The sequence below is a fragment of the Leptinotarsa decemlineata genome, unplaced genomic scaffold (assembly GCF_025532065.1).
Source record: "Leptinotarsa decemlineata unplaced genomic scaffold, Ldec_3_MD MMD2_tig00002974_RagTag_RagTag, whole genome shotgun sequence".
Lineage (NCBI taxonomy): Eukaryota > Metazoa > Arthropoda > Insecta > Coleoptera > Chrysomelidae > Leptinotarsa > Leptinotarsa decemlineata.
Genome location: NW_027412578.1, coordinates 2,792,674 through 2,815,558, shown reverse-complemented (window position 1 = coordinate 2,815,558; position 22,885 = coordinate 2,792,674). Strand labels below are relative to the sequence as shown.

At 34.5% G+C, this 22,885-nt stretch overlaps 2 protein-coding genes and 1 long non-coding RNA gene across 7 annotated transcripts in view; 1 reads left to right on the top strand and 2 right to left on the bottom strand.

The window, feature by feature from the left end:
• Positions 1-22,885, top strand: part of LOC111504691 (uncharacterized) — a 213,708-nt gene that overhangs the window by 69,119 nt on the left and 121,704 nt on the right. Inside the window, exon 1 of one of the 3 annotated variants that reach the window (XM_074177271.1) lies at positions 14,574-14,950. The exons of 1 other annotated variant lie outside the window; for it this stretch is intronic. In XM_074177271.1, the coding sequence (XP_074033372.1) occupies positions 14,943-14,950 (8 nt within the window). In that variant the 5' untranslated portion in view covers positions 14,574-14,942. Of the gene's footprint in view, positions 1-14,573; positions 14,951-22,885 lie in introns of those variants that run through there. One more of the 3 variants, XM_074177269.1, reaches the window with a different exon arrangement.
• Positions 1,905-11,832, bottom strand: LOC141483068 (uncharacterized). The gene is made up of 2 exons (XM_074177266.1): positions 7,485-11,832; positions 1,905-7,385 (listed from the first exon to the last, which is right to left on the bottom strand). Exons 1-2 carry the CDS (start codon positions 8,053-8,055, stop codon positions 6,694-6,696), a joined length of 1,263 nt encoding a protein of 420 aa, XP_074033367.1. The 5' UTR covers positions 8,056-11,832; the 3' UTR covers positions 1,905-6,693.
• The window catches only part of LOC141483070 (uncharacterized), a 309,939-nt gene continuing 303,627 nt past the window's right edge, over positions 16,574-22,885 (bottom strand). Inside the window, exons 5-6 of one of the 3 annotated variants that reach the window (XR_012465886.1) lie at positions 20,951-21,013; positions 16,574-20,870 (exon numbers count right to left, since the gene is read on the bottom strand). This is a non-coding gene — a long non-coding RNA (uncharacterized lncRNA). Of the gene's footprint in view, positions 21,014-22,885 lie in introns of all 3 variants that reach the window. The other 2 variants (XR_012465885.1, XR_012465884.1) reach the window with 2 other exon arrangements.

The window sequence follows — 22,885 nt, the reverse complement described above, 5'->3', positions numbered from 1 at the left end:
AAACCCAAGCCTCTCTAACTTTATATATAGAAAATCTGATGAAACAGTGTCAAATAATATTGACAGATCGAAAAAAAAATAATTACAAAACTATTGGCATCAACTTCTGAGTATATGTTATTGAATAATCTGAATAATCTCATTTCATGTTAAGAGATTTAGATTATAATTCAATACTCGATATTGAACTGTAATCTTGTTGTATGGTACAGGTTCTTAGACAAAACAGGGTTATGTATCTAATGATAACCATGCAGAATCACTTTTCTGAATGATAATTTACTGATTCTCCCTTCATACAATCTGGCTGTAAAAGAACAATTCGTTCAAATTACCTTCACTGTAGGTTAATGGACTGACAAACCTATCAGAAAACAACTACTTTCCTGGATAATACTATAAAGGGCGTTGGAATATGTCCGACAAGTGTCAGTGCAGGATTCTTCGCTGGAGTTATTCCTGCATAAAGTGTTGGCGGTACAACTGCCGCAATCGATTTTCAATTATTGGAACACACTTGCAGACCGGCTTCTGGCTGCTTGGCTACTCGTCAGAGCAAGGCAGTGTCTATCATCAACATAAAGTCGCTAATTTCCGATAAATTACTTCGACTTTATGTTGATGATAGACACTACCTTTCACTGACGAGTGGCCAAACAGCCCGAAACCGGTCTGCAAGTGTGGTCCAATAAGTTAAAATCAATTACGACAATTACGTATGTAGGAATTACTTCAGTGAAGAATCCAGCTACTACCGTGTAGGTAAATTGAGACTGGCCCGAACGAATTGTTCTTTGAAATAATTTCAAAAATATTCATTCGCGTGGCGTAAGAAACCGAGTCCACATCTCTGTTACTATAAAGACAAACCATAAGAATGTGTCAATTGAATCCGGCATCTTTATTAAACAATATTATGAAAACTTGAATATGGTTTTCATGTTCGTCGAAAATATGATGTTAATTGGATGTGTTTATCACTATCAGACGGTCGTATATGATATCCATATGTGGAGTCTATCAATGATATTTGATATGTAGATTTTCTTTTCAAAGAATCATGACAGTCATAACTTCGAAATTTTATCGGATATTAAATGGCGCCAACGAATTGCTCGATTGTAAAGATATAATTTTATTATTTTTAGAAATCGGAATATTGGGACCTAGTTGTCGCCAAGAGAACACGCGGAATGCTGGGATTTCCGAATTGAGACATAACCACAAAGTTCAAGATTTTCACATCCACTCATGAAATATCAATCACTTCTAGGAACAGAAACTTTGTAAAATTTTGGGAAATGATAATTTTTTACATTCCTGTTTGAATTTGAGTAGCTGAGATATACTTTTCTTATTCAAACTGAAACTCGGAGCGAATTTTTGCTTTGCTGAGTTGAATAATCATCATTTCGAAATATGGAACCAGTTGTAGCTGTTCTGTGACCATAATTCATAGCACGGAACCAGGTCTGTAAATAAGCCAATTGAAATAACATTTACAAGAAAGTTTTTAGTACATTTCATTTGACATTTCCAAGGAGTTTTGTACCAGGCCACATATCTGAAAAATATCTTGAGAATCAATGGTCTGGTGATTATTGCCTCGTACCGATGCCACGTAAATTCTTCCATTTTCTTCCAGTTAATGATGCTTATTTCTTGATGACATGCTTCTGTAGCTTTTTTTGAGGTTAGGTAGAGTTGAGTTATTGGACCATACCGAAAAATGATAAAATGCCAAGAAAAAATTTCTCAGTTGATCGTAGGGATTAATACAGTATCAATGTTAATTCATCTCGGATCAAGTTATTATTTTTTCAATTGAAATCTGTTTCACAATTGTGAATTCCTAGTATGATAGCGGAACGTAAAAACCAATAGAAATAAAATGAACCCAATCACATCATCTGATAAGTGGCGCCAAAACTTATCTCTTTGAAGTCATCAGTGAAGACGTAAACTTTGAGTTCATATTTCGTTACCATATCAATTTTTCATCAAAAAACTACTTTTACTTCAACATAGTTTGACGAAAATTTTGCCACCTCATCTCTGAATCTTTCTGTGAGCAACAATGTAGTACAATATCTACTATAACTACTGAAGATTCTGAAGACCACAATTGTTTCTTGAGAATAAAAAGTTCCATTCCATCCTTTCGACTTCCTAGACCATTCCTAGATGTTCTAATCACAAAATCTAATAACTCCTTCACTCACACGGTCTACAGGAAACCAACATACAGAAACAGATACCTCAACGCAAACTCCCATCATCATCCAGCACAAATCAACTCCGTCTTGAATTCTTTAATCCATAGATCTATCAACCTCACAGACCACCACAACAAACCACAAGAGCTAGCCCAACTCAAATCAGCTCACCTTCAAAATGGATTCACAGACCATCAAACTGACAGATCCATCCGTCGTCAACAAACTTCTTCGTTCAGTCCCAAAGATCCAAAAGACAACAATGTTCTTCACAAAGCTTTCCTTCCCTACTGGGAACTGACAAAATTGGCCGCATTCTCAAAACACAGGACATAAAAACGATATTCACCGCCAACAATCAAATTTCCACATTTCTTCGTTCTCCCAAGGATAAAATCATTAATGAATGCCAGGGTATATATGAAATTCCATGATCCGACTGCGATAGAACATATTGGCCAAACCAACAGACGTACGACAAGTAGAGTATAGGAACATCAGCTTGCTGTCCGAAAGTCAGACCCATCCTCAGCCCTATCAAAACAACATCAAGAGAGAGGACACAACATACATTTTGCGAATACAGAGACCTACGCCACAGCAAAATACTCCAAGCTCGGATAATTCGCGAGGCCATCAAAATCGAAAAGGGAACTTTCTGCCTGAACAAACGTGTTGACGGTCAAAGACTTCCAACTGCCTGGAAACCTTTTAATTCCCGATGCTCACTACCCACCAAGACTTCCGGTGATGGTAATCGCCCGAAGCCCCGCCCCCACATTTCCGCTTCCTTAGCTTCTGTCGATATAAATACCACCGAACACCCATCGACACCTCAGTTCAATTTAAGGAGTAGGCAGATTGAGACCCCGGTATCAAGTCACATCAAATTCTTGAAAATGGCTCCAAAATGGGAGCCGAAACGTCGAATACATACAAAACTCCAGACGCGGATCAACCCGAACTCAAGGACAACACTCGATGATGCACAAAAAATTTTGTACCAGAGAAGGACATCCGCTTCCCCTTAACTTTTGATTTCCTTGTCACCTGACATCCATAAGAGTGTTACTTGAATCGCCGCTGTGAATTGTCTTTTGCAATCTCAGTTTATTGAAGCTTTCACCTGATTAGTGGGATATTAATTTTCGATTCCTCTAGTGAGGAGTCGAAATCTTGAAGTCAATGCTTCAGCCAAAGAATGAGGCCCTCAATGATGCAATGTGACCAAACTGTTTTTTGTAGAGTGGTGTATCTCACAGGGAAAAGTTCGGCATTCTTCAGAGGTCTATTCATCCTGATGGTTCACCGATCACTCAGTTTGGCATTCATTCAGGAAAGAGAGATTAGACAGATGAAACAATAATACTATGCTTAGTCCACTGGCTGCTTTCCAGGACAAGTATTGATACTCTGATTTCGAATTCATAAAGTTATGTGTGAGAGATTTGTTTCAGAGAAGATCTCGATTCGAAAGATTTGAAGCTTTTGAAGGCTCGCCTGATTTTTTGGGTCATGGGGATTCCTCCAGATTTTCTGAATCTCCTTGAAGACTCTCACAGTTGAAGACTTTGGGTTCTCTTTCCATAACTGACTGGCAGCTAATAGAGGTGATTTTCAAAATGCTTATTAAGGTTTTAATTCCGAATTTTCATAAATATTCTGTTGAAGTATTCTTCGGATAATTTGCCTAAACCTGTTTCTCCTATATTTTCAACGAGATCACAGGCTTTCACGACAGTAGTCATGATTGGAGAGAACAAAAATCGGGCAGGTAGGCCATGGCCGTAGACAATTTGCAGTACCAAACGTTACGTTTGCATCTGTTACTGTGGCATATATCTCTTATCATCCAACCTTTTTTTAAGTTTAGGAAATTCAATATTATTTCAGCTTCTATTGACGAATCGCTTCAAATCGCTTAATAATAACATTCTGACTCAGAGTGAACAGAGTGAATTATCAACGTTGGGAATGAACATTCGGTTGTTCTTGAAAACACTTTCGATGCAAGCCTCGTTAATCTTCCCAAGTTCCAACATTTGAGGGTTACCTTTCATTTTTGAATAACAGACAGTAACATTTGAAATGTGTTCTTACTAGCTGACGAACTCTTACGAACAACAACCCTCAGGAGTTGACATGAGTTGAAGATTAATCAGGTCTCAATTTAGACATGTGATTCCTAACTCAGTTCGACTGGTACGCAGTGAACTGCGAATGTCGCAGACTTGGGATCGAACCAACGTTCACAAAACGTTGACTGAATGAGTAAAACAAACAATTCACGCTACCATGAAACTGATCAACGCATAATTTTATGGTACAATTCATGAATTTTCATCAATTTAACTGTGTTTATTTTTTTTTCGAAGACAATAACAATTTCTTGATCCACCCACTCATGAGGTGAAACAGGAGTGGCAGTTTTATGAAACAGCTTTGATTCACTTCCAATACTTTACACGTTCGCAACTGCAAGAATATAATAATATAATTATCTTTGTTTTCATCAAGTTGAAGATCGAATAAATATCTTGAAAAAATTATAAATTATGCGGTTCTCCTTGAAATACATATGCTAGCATCTATAGGTAGAATAAATTACTCATTCAGCATTTTTTGATGATCTAGTAACTGATGGAATTGAAACTGTAAATTACTTAAAAATGTTATTGTGCTGGGTTGTTGCCTATCTCAACTTAATGAACAATTTCAAAAAGCTTTTGAATCGTTTCTCAGAAGACGGATGACACAAGTTGTGTATTAGTTTCCGTGAGGAAATCCTAAATTATGAGAAATACTTTAAGTGGATTCCTGTGAATAGCTGAATATTATCTCTAGATTATGACTACGTTAGATATTATTTATTCATTTAGATGACAAACCATATCAAAAATGTTTTGAGTCAGTCGTGTAAGTCCCAGTAATTAACAGTTAAATATTTGGTTAGGTGTGTACTGCTTGTGAAAAGTTTTTACCATTTGTGAAATCCTGAAATTTTTTATGTGAGTAAAAATGGATCATAATTGAGTATTTAGGGTAATGTTTACGATTAATCATGCGATTTACTTACAATAAAGAGTTTAGTTTCAAAGTGGATGCCCCATGAAGTAATACATTGCGGACATGAATAGGGAGGATTATTTACGTTCGCACTGAATGTCCTCTCTTTCTCTCTCTCTTCAGCAACTTTTGAACGGAGCAAGATGCAACGATCAGACGAAATTGACATCAAAAGTTATCATTCTCAGTGCTTTTTAATTAGAAAGACAATGGTGTTGCATCTCTCATCGCCAAGAGGGCGTTAGCATCTTTTTTCAAATAAAAAGGGAGTACGTTTCGAGGTCTGTTCTTTTTTGCTTTTGCGCACGTCACGTGTGATGAAATAAATTCAAAATAAAATATTGAATTTGGTTATCGAGTTTGTAAATTATTTCATTTTGGATCTTATGTCCAGGATAAGTCGGCATAGTTTTGAAATCCGAATCATTCGTTACGCATCGTATATGTTCAGTCATTGAAAGATCGAATTTTTCTAACAGTTCAATACATTTTAGAAAATTCCCATTGTTACGGTCGCATAAGTTTTGGCTTTAGCCACGAAAAGCCATATTTTGTGTACTCAGAAATTGGACTACATATATTATTCTTTTGATTACATCGTATCAGCGCTGCTTTTCAATCTCTAAAAGTTTTTGTAGAATACTATCAATAGTGTTTTTATTTTCAAGAGCGATACATAAATCTGTCCCTTTCAGTGGAAGAGCTTCATGAAACAAGAGTCGAATCGGTTTCTCTACGAAACCCTTCTTCACTTGGAAGGATCGATCGCAGCTTGAGAAATGGTTCTTATGGATATTCAGTGAAACATGTTCTTCCTTACGAATCAGTAGAGAGTTGTCCTAAAAATTTAGAGAAGAAAATTGGATTGGATAATGTAGAAAACACTTGCTACATAAATAGCATTTTACAAGTGTTATTCATGACGAGAATTTCAAGAACGAGGTTTTAATGATGAACGAGAACGGGAATGTTTCCTACTTATTCATCCAACACCTGTTCATGCAGCTGCAGTTTCGTAAGAATGTATCATCTTTCCCTCCAACCGATTTCTTGGAGTCTTTGAAGTCCACTAAAGTATATCCAAATCCAAGATAGAGTGGATGTAAACATTGACATGCGCTACGCACTTGATATTGAAAATATCAAGAATTGGTCAGGGTCATATTCAGAACCAACATCTTGTTGATCGCAAATGCTATATCATACTTAGGAAAACTTTTTTATAATAACTTGTAGAATGCACAAGTTTTGCAGTTTAACGGGAAAAATGCAGATAATATGTGTAATATAAAAATATTTTCATTGGATTTTTCACAGCGCACTCAAGCATTATATGAAAAGAGACCTGATTATTTCTTAATAGATAATTTTTATTTTATGTATAATCAAATGGAATATTAATCAAAATTATTCAACTGGATGAATTTGCCTCTTCATCAGTAGTGTCATCCTCACCAATCTGAATTATCAGTGGCTCGATTTGTGCCTCTATTATGTTATCAAGCTTCCACATCTTTGTCTCGACTTCCGATATCACATGCCGAACACACTTCTCCCATTTTTCCGCTGTGACTCTTTTCAAAGCCTCATCCAAAAGTACTTTGAGATATAAAAATTTGAACGTGGTGTTATGCTGAGCTGCAAAATTCTTTACATCCGCCCATATTAACTCGATGGGATTGAGCTCGTAGTGGTATGGAGGCAGGCGAAGGATAACTTTGTTTTGGCCTGCTGCCATCTCATCGACTATATATTTTTGGGATTCAAGCTTGCGCTCCCTGATAATTTTTAGTAGCTGTACTCTTAGCATTGAGTCTTCAAAGCTAATATTCTTTGATCGCAGCCAATTTTGGATTTCTACCTTCTTTATAGACGTTGTCGGAATCTTCTCTAACCGTCGCGAATGATGAGGTGCATTGTCCATTACAATCACAGCATTATCTTCCAGATGGGGTAGAACTTTGGAAAACCACCGTTCGAAAGATTCACCGTTCATTTCTTCGTAATAATCTCCAGTTTTCTTCGACTCGAAACACCACAGCCCTTCAGGAACAAACCCATTCTCATTGCCGATGTGACAAATAATAAGCCGTTTTCCTTTACCTGAAATTATGAAGAGGTATGTAAGTAAATAAAACAAATACGAGGGTTACTTTTTATATATTGAGATTGAGGCAGGTCTTAATATAAATATCAGTTTACCTGATGGATTTGTTAATCCGGTAGATAGTCCATCTAGAAAAGCCCTCCTAGATGAGGTCACAGATTCATCGGCCCATACTTTGGGGGTAGTATGACCAGCATTAACCCAGGTTTCATCGATATAATAAATTGTTCTCTGTTGTTTCCTATAATATTTAATTTTGGTCAAATACTCTCTCCTCCATAACACAATTTCCTCTCTATCCAATAATAAATTATTGCGCCCTCGTTTTTTCCATACAAAATTCAAATGTTTCAATACTTTAAGGAATGTTGACCGCTCAAAACTTGGCAATAAAACATCTTCATTTATTTCTGTGAGTACTTTGTCTATCGTGGGTATTTCATTTCTGAAAAAGTACTCATGCACTTTCCTCCTGATTGCATGTTTATCAGCATCATCTATTGATTTTATAATGGTTTGACGATTCTGATTTGTATTCGGTTTGGAAAATGTATGATTTTGTTTATATTCCCGTGAAACATTGTAAATCGAAGCGCAACACACTCCAATTTTATCGGAAACTTTCGATACGACTTCGTCGACAGTCGATGTCTCAATTAGTTCCATCTCTTTCTCAAACACTCTTGAACACTCCTTTCATCTCAATACTCAAATGTCTTTTTTTGAATCGTTTCCTGGCTGGACTCAGAGGATAGCTCACAGTGTCATCAGCAGTATCTGTACTGGACATCTTGGAAAACAATTTTAAATAATATACTATAACGCACGCTACACAAACACGCAAACGACTGATTACAACCCTGTGCTGGTACCGAACTCGTACCAAGAAGGCGAATTCACCAATGAACGCTGCCCTTTCCATCTGACACTGGGCGATAACGTGAACATCACGCTTCGGTTTTGTTTTGTTTCACTCTATCTTGGATTTGGATAGACTTTAGATACTCGTTAGGACAACAAGAGGATTGTTCCGAATTCTTGGGGTTCTTGTTGAATACTCTTCGTGAGCAAAACAAATGCAAAATCAATACTCCTGACCGCTCTGGATTGAATGATTCCATACAGTCCATCACGTCTTGTGTTTGTAAATCTTTTGCTGAAAAAATCCTCACTTGTTTACTTTGTAGTAAATGTTCAAGAAATAGCGAAAATTTATGTGAATTTCTGGAACTTCATCTAGCGTTTTCTAATATGACCAATAACCAGTCCGTGCAAAGGTTATTGTTTCAACAGGTGATACTCAACTGTATTGCCAAACATGCGCCAATCTAACTGACTGTTATAAGGAAACAAGTATAGGCGAGGCACCAGTCAATCTAATAATGACACTGGTTCTGGCGTTGAATTTGGTCATTATTACGTCTTGGTCAAAGACGAAACGGACTGGTTTAAGTTTGACGATAGTCATGTCACGAAGTGTTTTGGCGATGTATTGAATCTATTGGAGCCTTTGGAGACATCCTACATTTTGTTTTATGAGAGAGAGGACATTGGCAGATCAAGATCTTAAGAAGATGTGGTGCTGCTGGTTTTTCCGGGTTTTCATGCAGCTGAAAAAGCAAATGCGCCAAAGAGATCAATGAAGTCGCCCCGGAACGTCAATTAATTTTGAATGTTGTTTTTATTTTTATCGTTGTTTTATAATTTCACAAATAAAAATTCATAATACATATCCATTATTGAAATGAGCAGAACTTTTCTCATGTCTGCTGCAGAATTTATTTGTATGTTTTGATTCAAATAGTTTGCAACAAAAGCAATAAACGCCATTTTTTGACACTGAATACAGCAGCCACTCTCTTTGATACTCTTCACCGTTTCCTAAATGCTATTCATAATAATACTCGTAAAATTTTCGCCCCGAAGAGTCACGCGAAAAATTATACTGTTTAATTTGTTCAATCGGATTTTCTATTAAATACTAGATCAAAGTAGCTTCGAAAACTCCTGGCCAGAGTCCAGAGTCATCCTTGGACAAAGATGGTATTGGTGACAATAATTGTCTTGGTGGTGACAATGGTATATCAGGCAGAGGTACGGACGTAACTTCGGCGGCATCATCTCAGTATACTTATCAACACTCCTCTATAAAAAATATGTTTTTGTGTAAATGTAACAAAAATAATTTCTATGACGGCGCCTCTATTGTCTTGGCGCCTGTGTGCGCCGCACAATTCGCACATAGGGGCGGCGCGACCCTGATGTCAATCATTGTCATCAATATTTATTCTATATTGCATACTGTTACTTTTTTCCAATTTTTGAATTTTTTTGCCTCTTCTCAGATTATTGATGTCGTTGAGCGATTTTCAGTTCATTTTTCCTAACGAATTCAAACTGAACTGAAGCGCTGTCGAAACACCCCGCAAGATTAACCAGGCATTTGGCAATGATAGGCAGTGAACGCACTATTCGATATTGGTTTGCGAAATTTCGTTCCAGAGATGAAAGACTGGAATATTAGCCTCGAAGTTGTTGACCTATAGTAATCCAGGACAAAGATTTGAGGACCCTGGTGTAGACTAGCCAATTACAAACGGTGCGTGGGATGGCGGAAGAACTGAGCGTCAGCTCCTACGTAGTTTTTGATGTTTTAGGTCGTATTCGAAAAGACAAACAGCTCGAGAAGTGGATGCCCCACGATTTGAACGATCGACCGAAATTGACATTTTCAGAGGTCTGTTCTTTTTTCATTTGCGCAACAACCAAAACGATCTTTTTTTGTATCGGATCGTCTCGTGAGATGAAAAATAGATCATCTATGACAACAGGAGACGTTCAGGACAGTAGTTGAACACCGATGAGCCACCCAGGCTCTTTCCAAATTCGAAAATCCACCAAATTGAAGACCATTGTTACTGTATGGTGGTCAATAGCTGGTGTGATTCACTATATCTTTCTGTAACCGAGCCAAACCATCACAGCAGAGTCTTGTTGCGTCAGCAGTAGCCGGTACGGGTCAACAGAAGTGGTCCGATCCTGTTCCACGACAATGTCCCCACGTTTCACAAATTACCGTCAGAAAATTGAACAAATTGAGCGTCGAAGTTCTGTCTCATCCACCATACTCCCCAGACCTCTCCTCAACCGACTATCATCTTTTCAGACACTTCGATATTTTTGTCACTGGTAGAACCTTCGCCAATTAGGACCAGGGAGAAACTGCCTTTGTTGACTCCAAAGAATACCGAGCTGACAGAATTGAAATAGACGATATAAAAGATAAAAGTATTCTCATAATAATCAGGTTTCTTCACAAATTCGTTAAGAAATTTTTCTGAGGTAATTTCTTTAGAAACACCTCTTATTCTCTGGGGTAGACTGCGGTTGTGTAAGATGAACTTTATATTTCACCAAAGTTCACAGAAATTCAAGACTTTCATATCAGGTAATGGAGAAGGTCAGTATAATTGACCATGCTTGGATAATGGGGAATGTTCCTCCTGACGAAAATCAATCATTTTAAACTTATCATTTCAACCTTCTTCTTTAAAAAATTATTTAAATACTTAAAAAAGAAGAATGAAATAATGCATTCAACATTTAAAGGGATTCGTTTCTATTTCACCATTTGGTAACATCGGTTATAGCTAATAAAGGACAATGAATCTGTTACCTGTATGAGACAAACAAAGATGACATATTTCAGAGGCGTGCTGTTCTGTTTACTTATGTTCCAAATTCTGAGAGATTCTGTAACATATGACATTTTGTGCACCTAACCTATCTTCCTCTATAAAAATAAATAAATAACAAAACAACTGTTGTTCATGTGGCTTGTGGAGATGATATTGAACTATAATTTATATTTTCTCTTGATTGTTCATTTAAAAAGATAATTTTCCTTTTTTAAAGTAGGATATCTAGGTACGTATGAATTATTTCAACTTGATATAGGCGCTGTTGCCAATATGTGAATTAGAAACAAATCCCTTAAAAAATTAAAACCCAACATTTGAAACATCAATATGAATACTTTTCGAAGTGAATTTGGAAAACTCATGAATTACACTCAACTTTATTTTGTTCAAACTTGCATTTGCTGTAATAACCCAAATTGAGGAACATTCCTAATTTTTATCCAGCCACTTCAAAACTAGCTCGTCGTAATAAAGATTTTGACAATTCGGGTTTGATAATTTTCTAAACCATCAGATAAGCAACCGTGATCTCTTAGATCACTTGATATGACACCTTCAGATGTTTTTCATGGACTATGTGACATCCAAAGTGTGCGATACACAACCGAAATTCATTTCAGAACTTGTGGTTAGAAAAAGAGGTGCTTGCAGCGATATTACCACAGATAGTTGAGAAATTGATCTCCAAAAACACATAACATTGAAATGAACAAAACTTTTGAAACAACCAATATTTTACATAAAACAGAACTTTGTTATTTTTGCAAACTGTAGAATTTTATTTATTCATGAAATGTGACGGATTTGGTCGATACTGGATTCAGGCCGTGTTAGGAATCACACGTTGAAAGATAAGACCTCGTTAATCCTTAGCCCGCACAAGTTTCGACTTTTGAGAGTTGTCGTTCGTAGGGGGGCGACAGTTGGTTAAAGTAAAAACAGATTTTGAACAGAACAGACAGAGAAATCCATAAATTACTCAAGTAACACTTCAATGTGAAATTTTCACCTAACAGTTCACAAAACCGCAACACGTGTTTCGCTATGAAATAGCTGTTTCAGGAGTATCTATACTGAAATAATTTCATAAAATGAATGCTTCATACAACAATTTGCTTACCCTGCTTACTGCTCACTCGATGGCTGATAATTTTAGATATTAGATATGAACTAATTGAAAATTGAACAACACAAAAGAAATTTCACCATTAAATGAACATGCAATAAATGAATTATTGATTTCCACATTAACGTATTCAACATATTCTATTTGGGTATTCAGTGAATTTTAGGAATTCTCAAATCTATGTATTTCTAAACATTCCAAAAGTAGTTAGATTCAGCTCTCAAAAATTACTGAATACCCAAACATAACTGAATTCATTCCTTTGCTGAATCTGTTTTCTAATGTGGAAATGTGGTGAAATTTTTTCCATAATGTTACAATTTTCAATTAGTTCATATACCTGAACCTGATCGTTATATTTTCTGATGAGTGTATTTGGTCTCTTAGCGGTCATGCTAATCGGCAAAATTACCGCTACTGGTCAACGGAAAATCCTCACTAGATGAGAGAAGAACACACGCAATACCCTCAAAAGGTTAATGTTTAGGCAGGGATTGTACGAAACCATATCATTGGTCCCTTTTTCATTGAGGGCAACTGGAATGGCGATAATTATTTGGCACTACTTTGAAATGATGTCATTTCAAGTGTAGCAAATTTATATCGTGATCCAGGAAACCGTCAAGTTCCCATGAATAGGATATAGTTTCAGCAGGATAGAGCACCATTACATTACCAAGTTAATGTCCGGCAATACCTCGATACAACACTTCCCAATCAGTGGATACGGAGGCGAGGATCGATTGAAAAGCCAGCGCGATCACCTGATCTTTCATCATTCGATTTCTTTCTATGGGGATATGTAATGAGCAATGTGTACAAAACTAAACCTTGAGATTTGAGTGACTTAAAAGAACAAATAACGCTTTCGATTAAGTCGGTCACGCCTGATATGTTAAATAATGTTAGAAGAGAGTTTTATTTGAGATTAGGATGTTGCCAAGACCATCGCGGTGAACATTTTGAACATCTACTTCGTTAACATCCATAGTTCTTTTTCGTATTCCACATTTCATTACGTTTTGAATTACATTTCAGTTTTTGAGTGTATTTTATCGAATTTCGGTAACCACATAATTTTAATTTATTTTATCTCAATTGTTGCAATAAACTTGAAAGCGATAACAAGTTCTGAAAGAATCTTTGATAACAACTCTGAATATTCCAAATATTGCTTAATGTATCGGATTTTCTCAAGCCTGTGTAAAAGTCCAATACCTCCAGCAGTTTTTCCTGAGATGAAATGATACCTCAACACCTGTTTTACCGCAAAATTAATCCCACCCTGTATAGCTTGTCAATAGTTCATCGGCTCAGATCGATCTGTTCTAGATAATTTCCGAATTGAATTAGATAAACTGATGAAATTTTAATTTGTTTTCTTCAAAAGAATCAAGTTTACGCAGCGCAACGAGAAAAAATTATTAGTCATTTAGTAGGCAGATCGTCAAATCATTCAAACTGTTATAGAAATCACTAATTATGTAGAATTTCGTCTGTATGAACACGCCTGATGAAGTTTCTTCATAACGAAACACATGTTGCGGTTTTGTAAACTGTTTAGTGAAAATCACAAAATGGAATGTCTTGATAAAAACGGTTGAGCAAGTTTTGTAAGAACCTTCGGTAACAACTATGAATATTCCAAATTTTGCTAAGTGTAAGGTTTTCTCAAGCCTGTGTAAAAGTCCAATATCTCCAGCAGTTTTTTCTGAGATAAAATGATCCCTCAATCCCTGTTTCACCGGAAAATTAATCCTACCCTGTATAGCTTGTCAATATTTCATCGGCTCAGATCGATCTGTTCTAGATAATTTCCGAATTCAATTAGATAAACTGATGAAATTTTAATTTTTCTTCAAAAGAATCAAGTTTACGCAGCGCAACGAGAATAAATTATTAGTCATTTAGTAGGCAGATCGTCATATCATTCAAATTGTTATAGAAATCACTAATTATGTAGAATTTCGTCTGTATGAACACGCTTGATGAAGTTTCTTCATAGCGAAACACATGTTGCGGTTTTGTAAACTGTTTAGTGAAAATTCCACAATGAAATATCTTGATAAAAACGGTTGAACAAGTTTTGAAAGAACCTTCGATAACAACTATGAATATTCCAAATTTTGCTAAGTTAAGGTTTTCTCAAGCCTGTGTGAAAGTCCAATATCTTCAGCAGTTTGTGCTGAGATGAAATAATCCCTCAACCCTTGTTCCACCGCAAAATACGTCCCACCCTGTACAGCTTGCCAATATTTCATCGGCTCAGATCGATCTGTTCCAGATAATTTCCGAACTCAATTAGATAAACTGATAAAATTTTAATTTGTGATCTTTGAAAGATCCAAGTTTGCGCAGCGCAGTGCGCGTCCGTCACAGGTAAGGGTAGGTGCGAGTGGGGACCGCGTGTATCTCTCCACGAGCTCCTAGCATTGTGCTATCAACGTCGGTGTGGCAGAGTACGTCGTAGTAGCCTTCTTTTTTCTACGCTGGTCTACGCTCTGGATCGTCCTCGAGCTTTATTCGGCCCCGAGTGCAGTTTAAATGGTCCGGGTTGCGGTCTCTAGTGACTTTTCGCGCCACGGTGGAGTTTTGACTTGGGCTGTTTGAAAGTGCGCAGTGAACGGACGGGAGTTTTTTAGTGTTTTCTCTTGGAGTTTTCTAGGATGTGCTTGGGTGATGCTGCTTCTGGCACCACTCGCCCTTGATCTACTGGATGCAACCTAATGTGTAAGTGAGTAATGTTTTTCTGGTGGAAGAGGCGCCTGTAATAATAATGATAATATTAATAGATTTTTTCTTATGTTGACACCTTGAACTGTCCCCTGTGAGCTTCCGCTTACACTCTGCAAGACTGTTTTATTTCATATAGTCAAGAAACAAAATAAATGTATTAGTGCTAAATTATCAGTTTCGATGAAAACCACATCGTTTTAGTACTTTTGGATAATTCATACTACTTCTGGAAAATCTTAAAAAAAAAATATTCCCAAATATATTTTGAGTTCAATTTTCGTGTGGTGACTAGACATAAATCTTTTGGATATATCAAACGATTATTCTTTTATGAACCGAGGAGGAGTCGGCAAATATTTATTGAAAAACGATTCATTACAGAAAGAGATAAACTATCGGGAAAATATTTTTGAATTTTCACTTCATCCCTACTTCTCCATCATTACGAAAGAAGTGGAACTTTCGAAAAAGAGAAAAAAAAAAGATTGTATATATGAGAGGATATTCACAAAGACGTTTACATCATACACAGAAGTTGCTTTTGAATACAAACTGGAAATGAATCAGTCCAAAACAACTACTCTTAAATATGGATATCAATCACTTTTCCCCGTTCATTTTGTGCTCGAAACATTCGTAATGGAATGGAATACTCAGGAACAACACATAACGTAAAATATAAAAGAATAGGTATTGATATATCTCAAATTTCATAAACAAAAGAAACGTTCGGCTTGTGTTCTGGAAGTTCCAAGTGAAAACACCAGTCTTTATCTTCCCATCAATTTGATTTTCTCAACCCTTGCGAAAAATTCATGACTCCGTGTGACTGGAAAAGTTTGCTCCGTCGCAATGAAAGTTCATGAAAAACATTCGTATTATACTCAGTGAATAGTTAATTCAATGCCAGTCATAGGAATAACAATAACGCTTACAGAAAAAAATATTTTGGCCGACAATTTTATTGTTAGATTTTCACTGAGTAATTCACAAAACTGCAATATACTCGTATGTTTTGATATTGAATAGCTTCCTCAGACGTGTTCATACTGTGGTCTGTTCATACAGTATGAACAGCCATTATATTAGGAAGATTTTGTATAGTAAAACACGTGTTACAGTTTTGTAAACTGTTTTGCGAAAATTTTTACTTGTTACTTGAATATATTTTTTTCGACATTGTTTTCTTCACTTCTTCAGAACTATCCCATTTTCTATACGTATTTGAAGAAGTAGGAATAACATTTGTTTGTATTCGTATCTTTTGTTGATGTGATACAGACATCGATTGATGCATCCAATAATTTTTCCTTAACCAAATTTGACCATTCAATTATTCTGTATATTTGTTTTTCATATCCTTCTTATACCAAAAATTAGAAATAAACGTGAGTTGACATGTATATTCATCAATGAAATAGAAATCATGTAATGTTTATATAACTGAAATAGAAAAAAAAAGAGTTGAGGTATAATTTTGACTAATACGGTGCCTTACTTTTTTTTATAAAGAAAAAACCTTTTCATCTCATTCATTTTATCATCAATTACGTTTTCGGTTGCCTTTTCTATAGAAGAGGACAATCCAACACGCTATATGGTGAACGTATCACAATAATAATTATAATAATAAATCGTCTTTATTTCCTTTCTGTACATAAAATAGGCGAAGTTTAGCGTAAGACTATTCTTACACTTAACCTAAAGTGTACAATTGAATAGTAATGTATTACAAAAGCATTCTTATCAAAATACAAAATATGTACATGAACTAGTGATCTATAATACAGCAATTTTCAAAACCTATAAAATTGTAAATTATTTATAGGTAACGGGTTTATTATATAATTTAACCTGGCTGATTGATTCTGGATTGGGGTTTAAACTGATATTCAGATAAATGAAGCCAATTGATGAGGAATGAATTGTGCATTTTGACGGCTAAATAACAATTCGTAGAATGGATGATTCTACATTTGAAAATTGATGAAAGAAATAAAAAATCGCATGAAATGGAATCTCGCTGCACTCACCGCGCTAAAATTAAATTTGTTATAATAAATGGTTACAATAATAGCTGTTTTGAATATATTCTGAAATATTTCACAAAAATCTGTTACAAAACCTCTAAATTGTATGAATTGAAGAAACCATGATGTTTGTTACAACTCTTTTCTCCATTTTACTCTTTTTCAGCTGGGAACCCTCACTTGAGAATATTCGTCACTATAAATAACATGACAATAGTCCATCCCTATCAAATTTAATAATAGAAGAAAATCTTCATCAATAGGTTTCATACAAAAATCGATTCCTGAAAGCAAGTAATACTAGATCTACATTTCATTAGTGTAAAAATGTACACTGGAGTTATGCGAATTTGACTTGGGAATTGAGTATATAGAGACTGCAAATTCATTTGTAATATTTGAGGTTGTTGTCAATTTTTTTACCTTCATTATCTGAGGACATAATTTTTCATACTCACTCAATATGATTTAGAGAAAATACCATTGCAATCTCATAATGTGCTTTATATATGAAACTAATGTTTTCGAAAACGAATATCCTTAACCAAACACTAATATCATATAATCAAATTAATTTGTTCGAAAAAATTACGACTTTCAAACAAGACTTGGAAAATTATAGAATTTAACACATTATTGTGAGATTTTCACTGAACATGTTTGGAGAAATTCTCACAATGAAGTGTGAGATTTGTGAAATTTCAGAAACATTCCGACAAAAATAGTATAACTTGATATACTTTATAAATAACTGAAGATTCGGAAAATGTTTTGATGTTTTGAAAACTGACTTAATAACCATCACATGATCTGAAAATTTAGGGACATATAGTTTCGAGTGGAGGTAACATAAAAGTTTCATTTCTATTTGAAGTGATTCACGACACCTCTTTCATTATTTTTTTTCAAAATAAGAAAAAGGAACTTCTGTAATCTGTTATATTTTCCAGCATTTGAAAAATATTGGAAGCTACTATAAAGTCATACCGCTATTCATAAAAGTTGCTGTGCTGAAATAGAAACACTTTCCTCTATAATTGGACTGATACCATCAATTGATTAGTCAAAATCTCATACTCTACAATGAAACAGTTGAATAACAAGAACGAAGTCTCTTTATAATAATCCTAAAATGTTTTGGGAAGCAAATCCTCTCCCAAAAAAAAACTGAAAACACAGATTATTCACTTAGAACTAAGAGATAAACTAACTGATCCCGATGACATTGGGAAAATTCTTGATATTTTTTTCAAGATCCTCAGACAATAATTGGAAAAAAAATCCAGATATCGTTTTATTACTTGATGGTGAAAAATTTAAATTTGTGTTAACTCAAATTTCCAATTCTGGTTATCCGAATGCTGATCAAAACTATAATTTTAGTTATAGTAACATAGATGTTCCATAAAATATATACCAAAAAAAGAGCCTTTTTCCAATGTTTGATGGAAACCAAAATAATTAGTTTATTCAGCTTTGAATTATTCGCAGTAAAATTTTTACATTGGAATAATTGTGCAATTTGAACATACTGAAATTCTGTGTAACATTATCGTGTTGAAGAATATTTAGTATAAATTTGATTTGTCACTGATACTTCTACGGGGTAAATCGGTAGAAAATTCAAGGAAAACTTATATATTTCTCATATTTTTCAAAAAGGCTTCGCAAGAAATATTGAAATGACATGATTCCCTATTTGAAAGAGATCACCAACAATTTCTGGACTTTCATCTTTGAGTTTCAAAAATGGATATTTCGTTATCACGAAACATTTTGCAGTGTTTTTGCCTCATGAATTTTCTTCATAAACGGATTATCTTTACAAAGTACAGGTTATTTCCAGCATACACGAATTCTGGAGTTGTGCCTGGAGTCAATCTTGAATTGACATTGTCAAGGAAAAGTCATAATCAATGAGGAGCTCGAACCAAAGAATAATTATTGGTTTCAGTAACAGAGAACATCAGAAATTTCGGAATATACCAAAATTTGTTCCATATGATCAAATTTATAACAATCACTCTTGATTGATGAAGCGAGCGCCGAGAAATGTGTTGGGGTTTGTGTACGCCAAAAAGATTTAATGGATATATTTTACTCCAGCGGTTTCAGTCTTATCCTTCAGTGAATAGTTCTGGTAGAAATTAAAAACGATTTGAACGGTTTCTATATATTTTTAATCGTGAAAAAAGATTATCTCTATCTGCTGACAAGTACGCAAAAAATTAGCGTCAATAAAAATATCAACCATTGAAAATAATACATATTGTTGATTTTTGTGATACAGGTTTGTCTTTAGAATATATTGCGTAAAGTATTTTCCGACAGAATTGTTACTCATTAAACTACTATCTCTGTTTCTAAAGATGACATTTTTTCAAGTTTGATTTGCACGTATCGATTTTGAAACCAGTTACTCAAGTATTTGGTCATACTGCATGGAATTTCGGATTTTCAAAATGTTTTCTAGAAAATATATCCGTACATTCGGAACACCCACTATATAAAATGCTATATAATTCCTACAGCCATTGACTCATTATTAGCAATGAATAATGAATTGCAATGTTGAAATCATTTCAGAACATCGATAATGAATTTTATGCTAGCGAATATTTGCCGACGGGTTAGTTCTTATTTCTGTATAGTTTTACTATAACTTCAGTGCCCAGCACCAAGAAGGAAATAAATCGAATATCTTCAAGAGCAATTGGTGGAGAAAAAATTAAAAGACCGGTTGATTTTCAGTTCAAGGACATCAAATTACTCCAGATATGCTCCAAATTGTCAGGGAACGTGTCGATACTAACGTATGCTCTTTTATGTCAATCACTGGAGAACACAGTTAGAGCATACTTTGAAATTATGTACGGCTTTCCATTTTTTAGTTTCATAAAATGTACAATTTTTCAATGTAAATCTTTTTATGTCTTGTTCACATTATCTTCCGGATGAAGTATTATAATTTGAAATACGGAACAGTTATTTCTTCCGCAAGTGAACAGTCTCATGAGTAACTTTCTTATGAAATTCCTTTATTTAATGATGCATCACACTCAGTGATACAAAAATGTCTTTCGGGTTGAAAATCGTCCTGTTTTCGCATTTTTTGCTCAACATGTTCGAAATGTTCGCTTCAAAGAAAAATTATCTACACCTAAATTTTATACCTTTCAGGACCAACAGTGCTTCTTCTACACTACTGCAAATAGTTTCAATTTCAAACGAATTCACAGAGCAATCGATCTTTTTCTTTCAGAAAGGATATTGAATTTCCATTCCATGTTCAATAATGTATTCAATAAACATTTTTAGTAAATTTATTCATTTATAAAGAAACTCTCATGTTGGTGAAACAATCTATTCTCCTTTTACGATCTCTTACAATAAGTATTGGTAACATATTAGTGTTCTCTCAAGTTTTTATTGATGTTTCCGTTTTTTTTATATTTCGTTTTAAGGTTGACTGTAGAAGCGCGGCTCCTTTAAGTTCGAACCCTGCTATTTGTCATTGAACTACTTAAATGATCATCAAAACACTTATTATCACTATAAGCTTCTTTATTAAGTCATTTTCGAAAAACTCATTCGTAGGTATTGAATATTCCTCACCGAATTAAATAATCAGCCAAATTAAGATTCAAATTCGGGAAAGAAATCTTGACTAACACATTATTTAAATGGAGTTTCCACCTTTCAACCACACGTGAATCTGTTGGATAATGGATTTCTAATTGATTCGAATCAATTAACTGTTATCTCTTATTGGAATAAATAGACTATAGCGACTGTTTCATTATACGATGTATATTTTTGGAGGATCTTCAAATATATACTTCCTACTTCCAAATCTTGTCAGTGGCATCGGAAATCTTGACAGAATATCTGAAAATATAAAAATATATGCATTTGTCAGAAAATGTATTTGATGAAATTGCAACTGATAAAGTCGAAGATACACTAACAGGAATTTTTCGCCAAGTCTTTTACGCCACCTAGCGTTGACCTCAGCAATACTTTGAAGAAAACTGAAAAAGAAAATGGAAAATTTGTAGTTGATTTTATAAATATCAGCCAAAATAGAAATGGAATAATTTCAGAAAATTTGGCTTCACTAGTTTTCTTCATTCAATAAATAATTTTTCTGTCTCAGTATTTAAGAATGTTTTCAAAGAAAACCTCTGTCAGACAATATAGACTGTTCATTATTCTGATGTAATATTTGACAATTTGACTTGAGAATCGATTTCTCAACTTGATAATCTTCATCTATGTTGGGTTGGAAAGTGACAACTGTGAAATATGATTACCAAAATAAAATTGAAAGTCTCTCGTCGGTGATTAATGCATGAATTGCCAATATTTCAAAAGGTATCAATTACTTTCTTCATACGTATTTTTTATATTCACTTTTTAGACGAATATTAAAAGAGAAATGTAGTTTCTATTTAGTGAGGTGTGAAACTTGTTGAGTTTCAAATGAAGTGGAATTTGCCAAGTTTCCTCAATGATAATATATTTCTGACCAATCAGCAAATAAATTCATAATAGAGTTAGACAACTGACAATTCTTTTCTTGAAATTTTGTAAACAAGCTGTTGACTTTTTTAGTATTTTCATTCTCCATGATCTGAAAAAATGGAAAAGTAATACAAATTCCATTTAAGTTGGAAATAATTTATGAATATAAAAGCGAATTTTATCAGAAATAGATCTGCTGTATATAACTGATTCTTGCTTTTTGACAACCGAAATAGATTTTTCTTTTTCGAAATAAATGGAGTGGTACCTATCCATAAATATTTCGATCTTTTTCTGATAATCAACTCACATTTTATTCCATATCTGAAGTGAGTTCAAAATCACTGTTTTATATATTGATACTTCCATTTATTGAAATAACATCTTTTTGGTAGGAACTTGCGAATGGATATATTGTAAAAATGCCGCCTTTTCAAAATACTTTTGTGATGATGAGCTGATAAGATGCAGTCTATGCGATTGGCAGAAAACAAAATCCTTTGTCATTAAAAAATAGTCCTAAATCGGTTTCTGTATAGCATTTGCGAAAGAGATAACTGAACAGACAACGGACAGTTTTTGTGCAGTACATTTTTATATTACCTTACCTTTAATAATGATACTCAAAATGATAATAGTAATAACGTTGATTTCTTGTAAAATCAAAACATCAATTTCCTGAATAGGGTAATACCAAGATAAACTCATCAAACAATAGTCGAAACAAGATATAGGGAGTGTAATACCATGTTTTAATCATTAGAAATTCAATACAAATTATTGGAAATTCCATATTCCATTCTATATCATATTGAGCAGTGAAAACTAAAATCATTCTATAACATAGGATAGCTGAGTATTCACAAAGTTTTCCACATTATAATAAGCGGTTTCAAGAGTAGAAGCAAAATTTGATATTGGAGTTGACAACTTCCAAACTAACTATATCGTACCCAACAAAGCATCTTAATAAATATTACTGGAGTTTTATTCCAACACCAAAGCATTATTTCAGCACCTCGACACGTGTTTCGATCACAAAGTGATTATCTTCAAGAGGAAGATTCAATCTTCCTCTTGAAGATTACTTTAAACATTTCAACACCTCGACACGTGTTTCGATCTTCCTCTTGAAGATGATCACTTTGTGATCAAAACCCGTGTCGACGTGTTGTGTTGACATAAAACTCCAGTAATATTCATCACTACTCCAAAGGTTTCAAACAGTGCATCAAAAGTAGAAAATCCTAATAACAATAACTTCAACTCTTCAGCATTTTTATTTTATATAGGGTTATCGATGAATAGTAAAAGATTTCTTCGTTCATTTGCCATGGTGATATCGTGGTTAGCATCGCACTTCATTGAAGCAGAGTATC

Bases quoted from the DNA above. Each gene is read 5' to 3' on its own strand.
- LOC141483068 (XM_074177266.1), bottom strand. From the start codon at position 8,055: ATGGAACTAATTGAGACATCGACTGTCGACGAAGTCGTATCGAAAGTT. The intron at 7,386-7,484 runs GTAAACTGATAT...TCATAATTTCAG, and splicing joins CGGATTAACAAATCCATCAG to GTAAAGGAAAACGGCTTATT.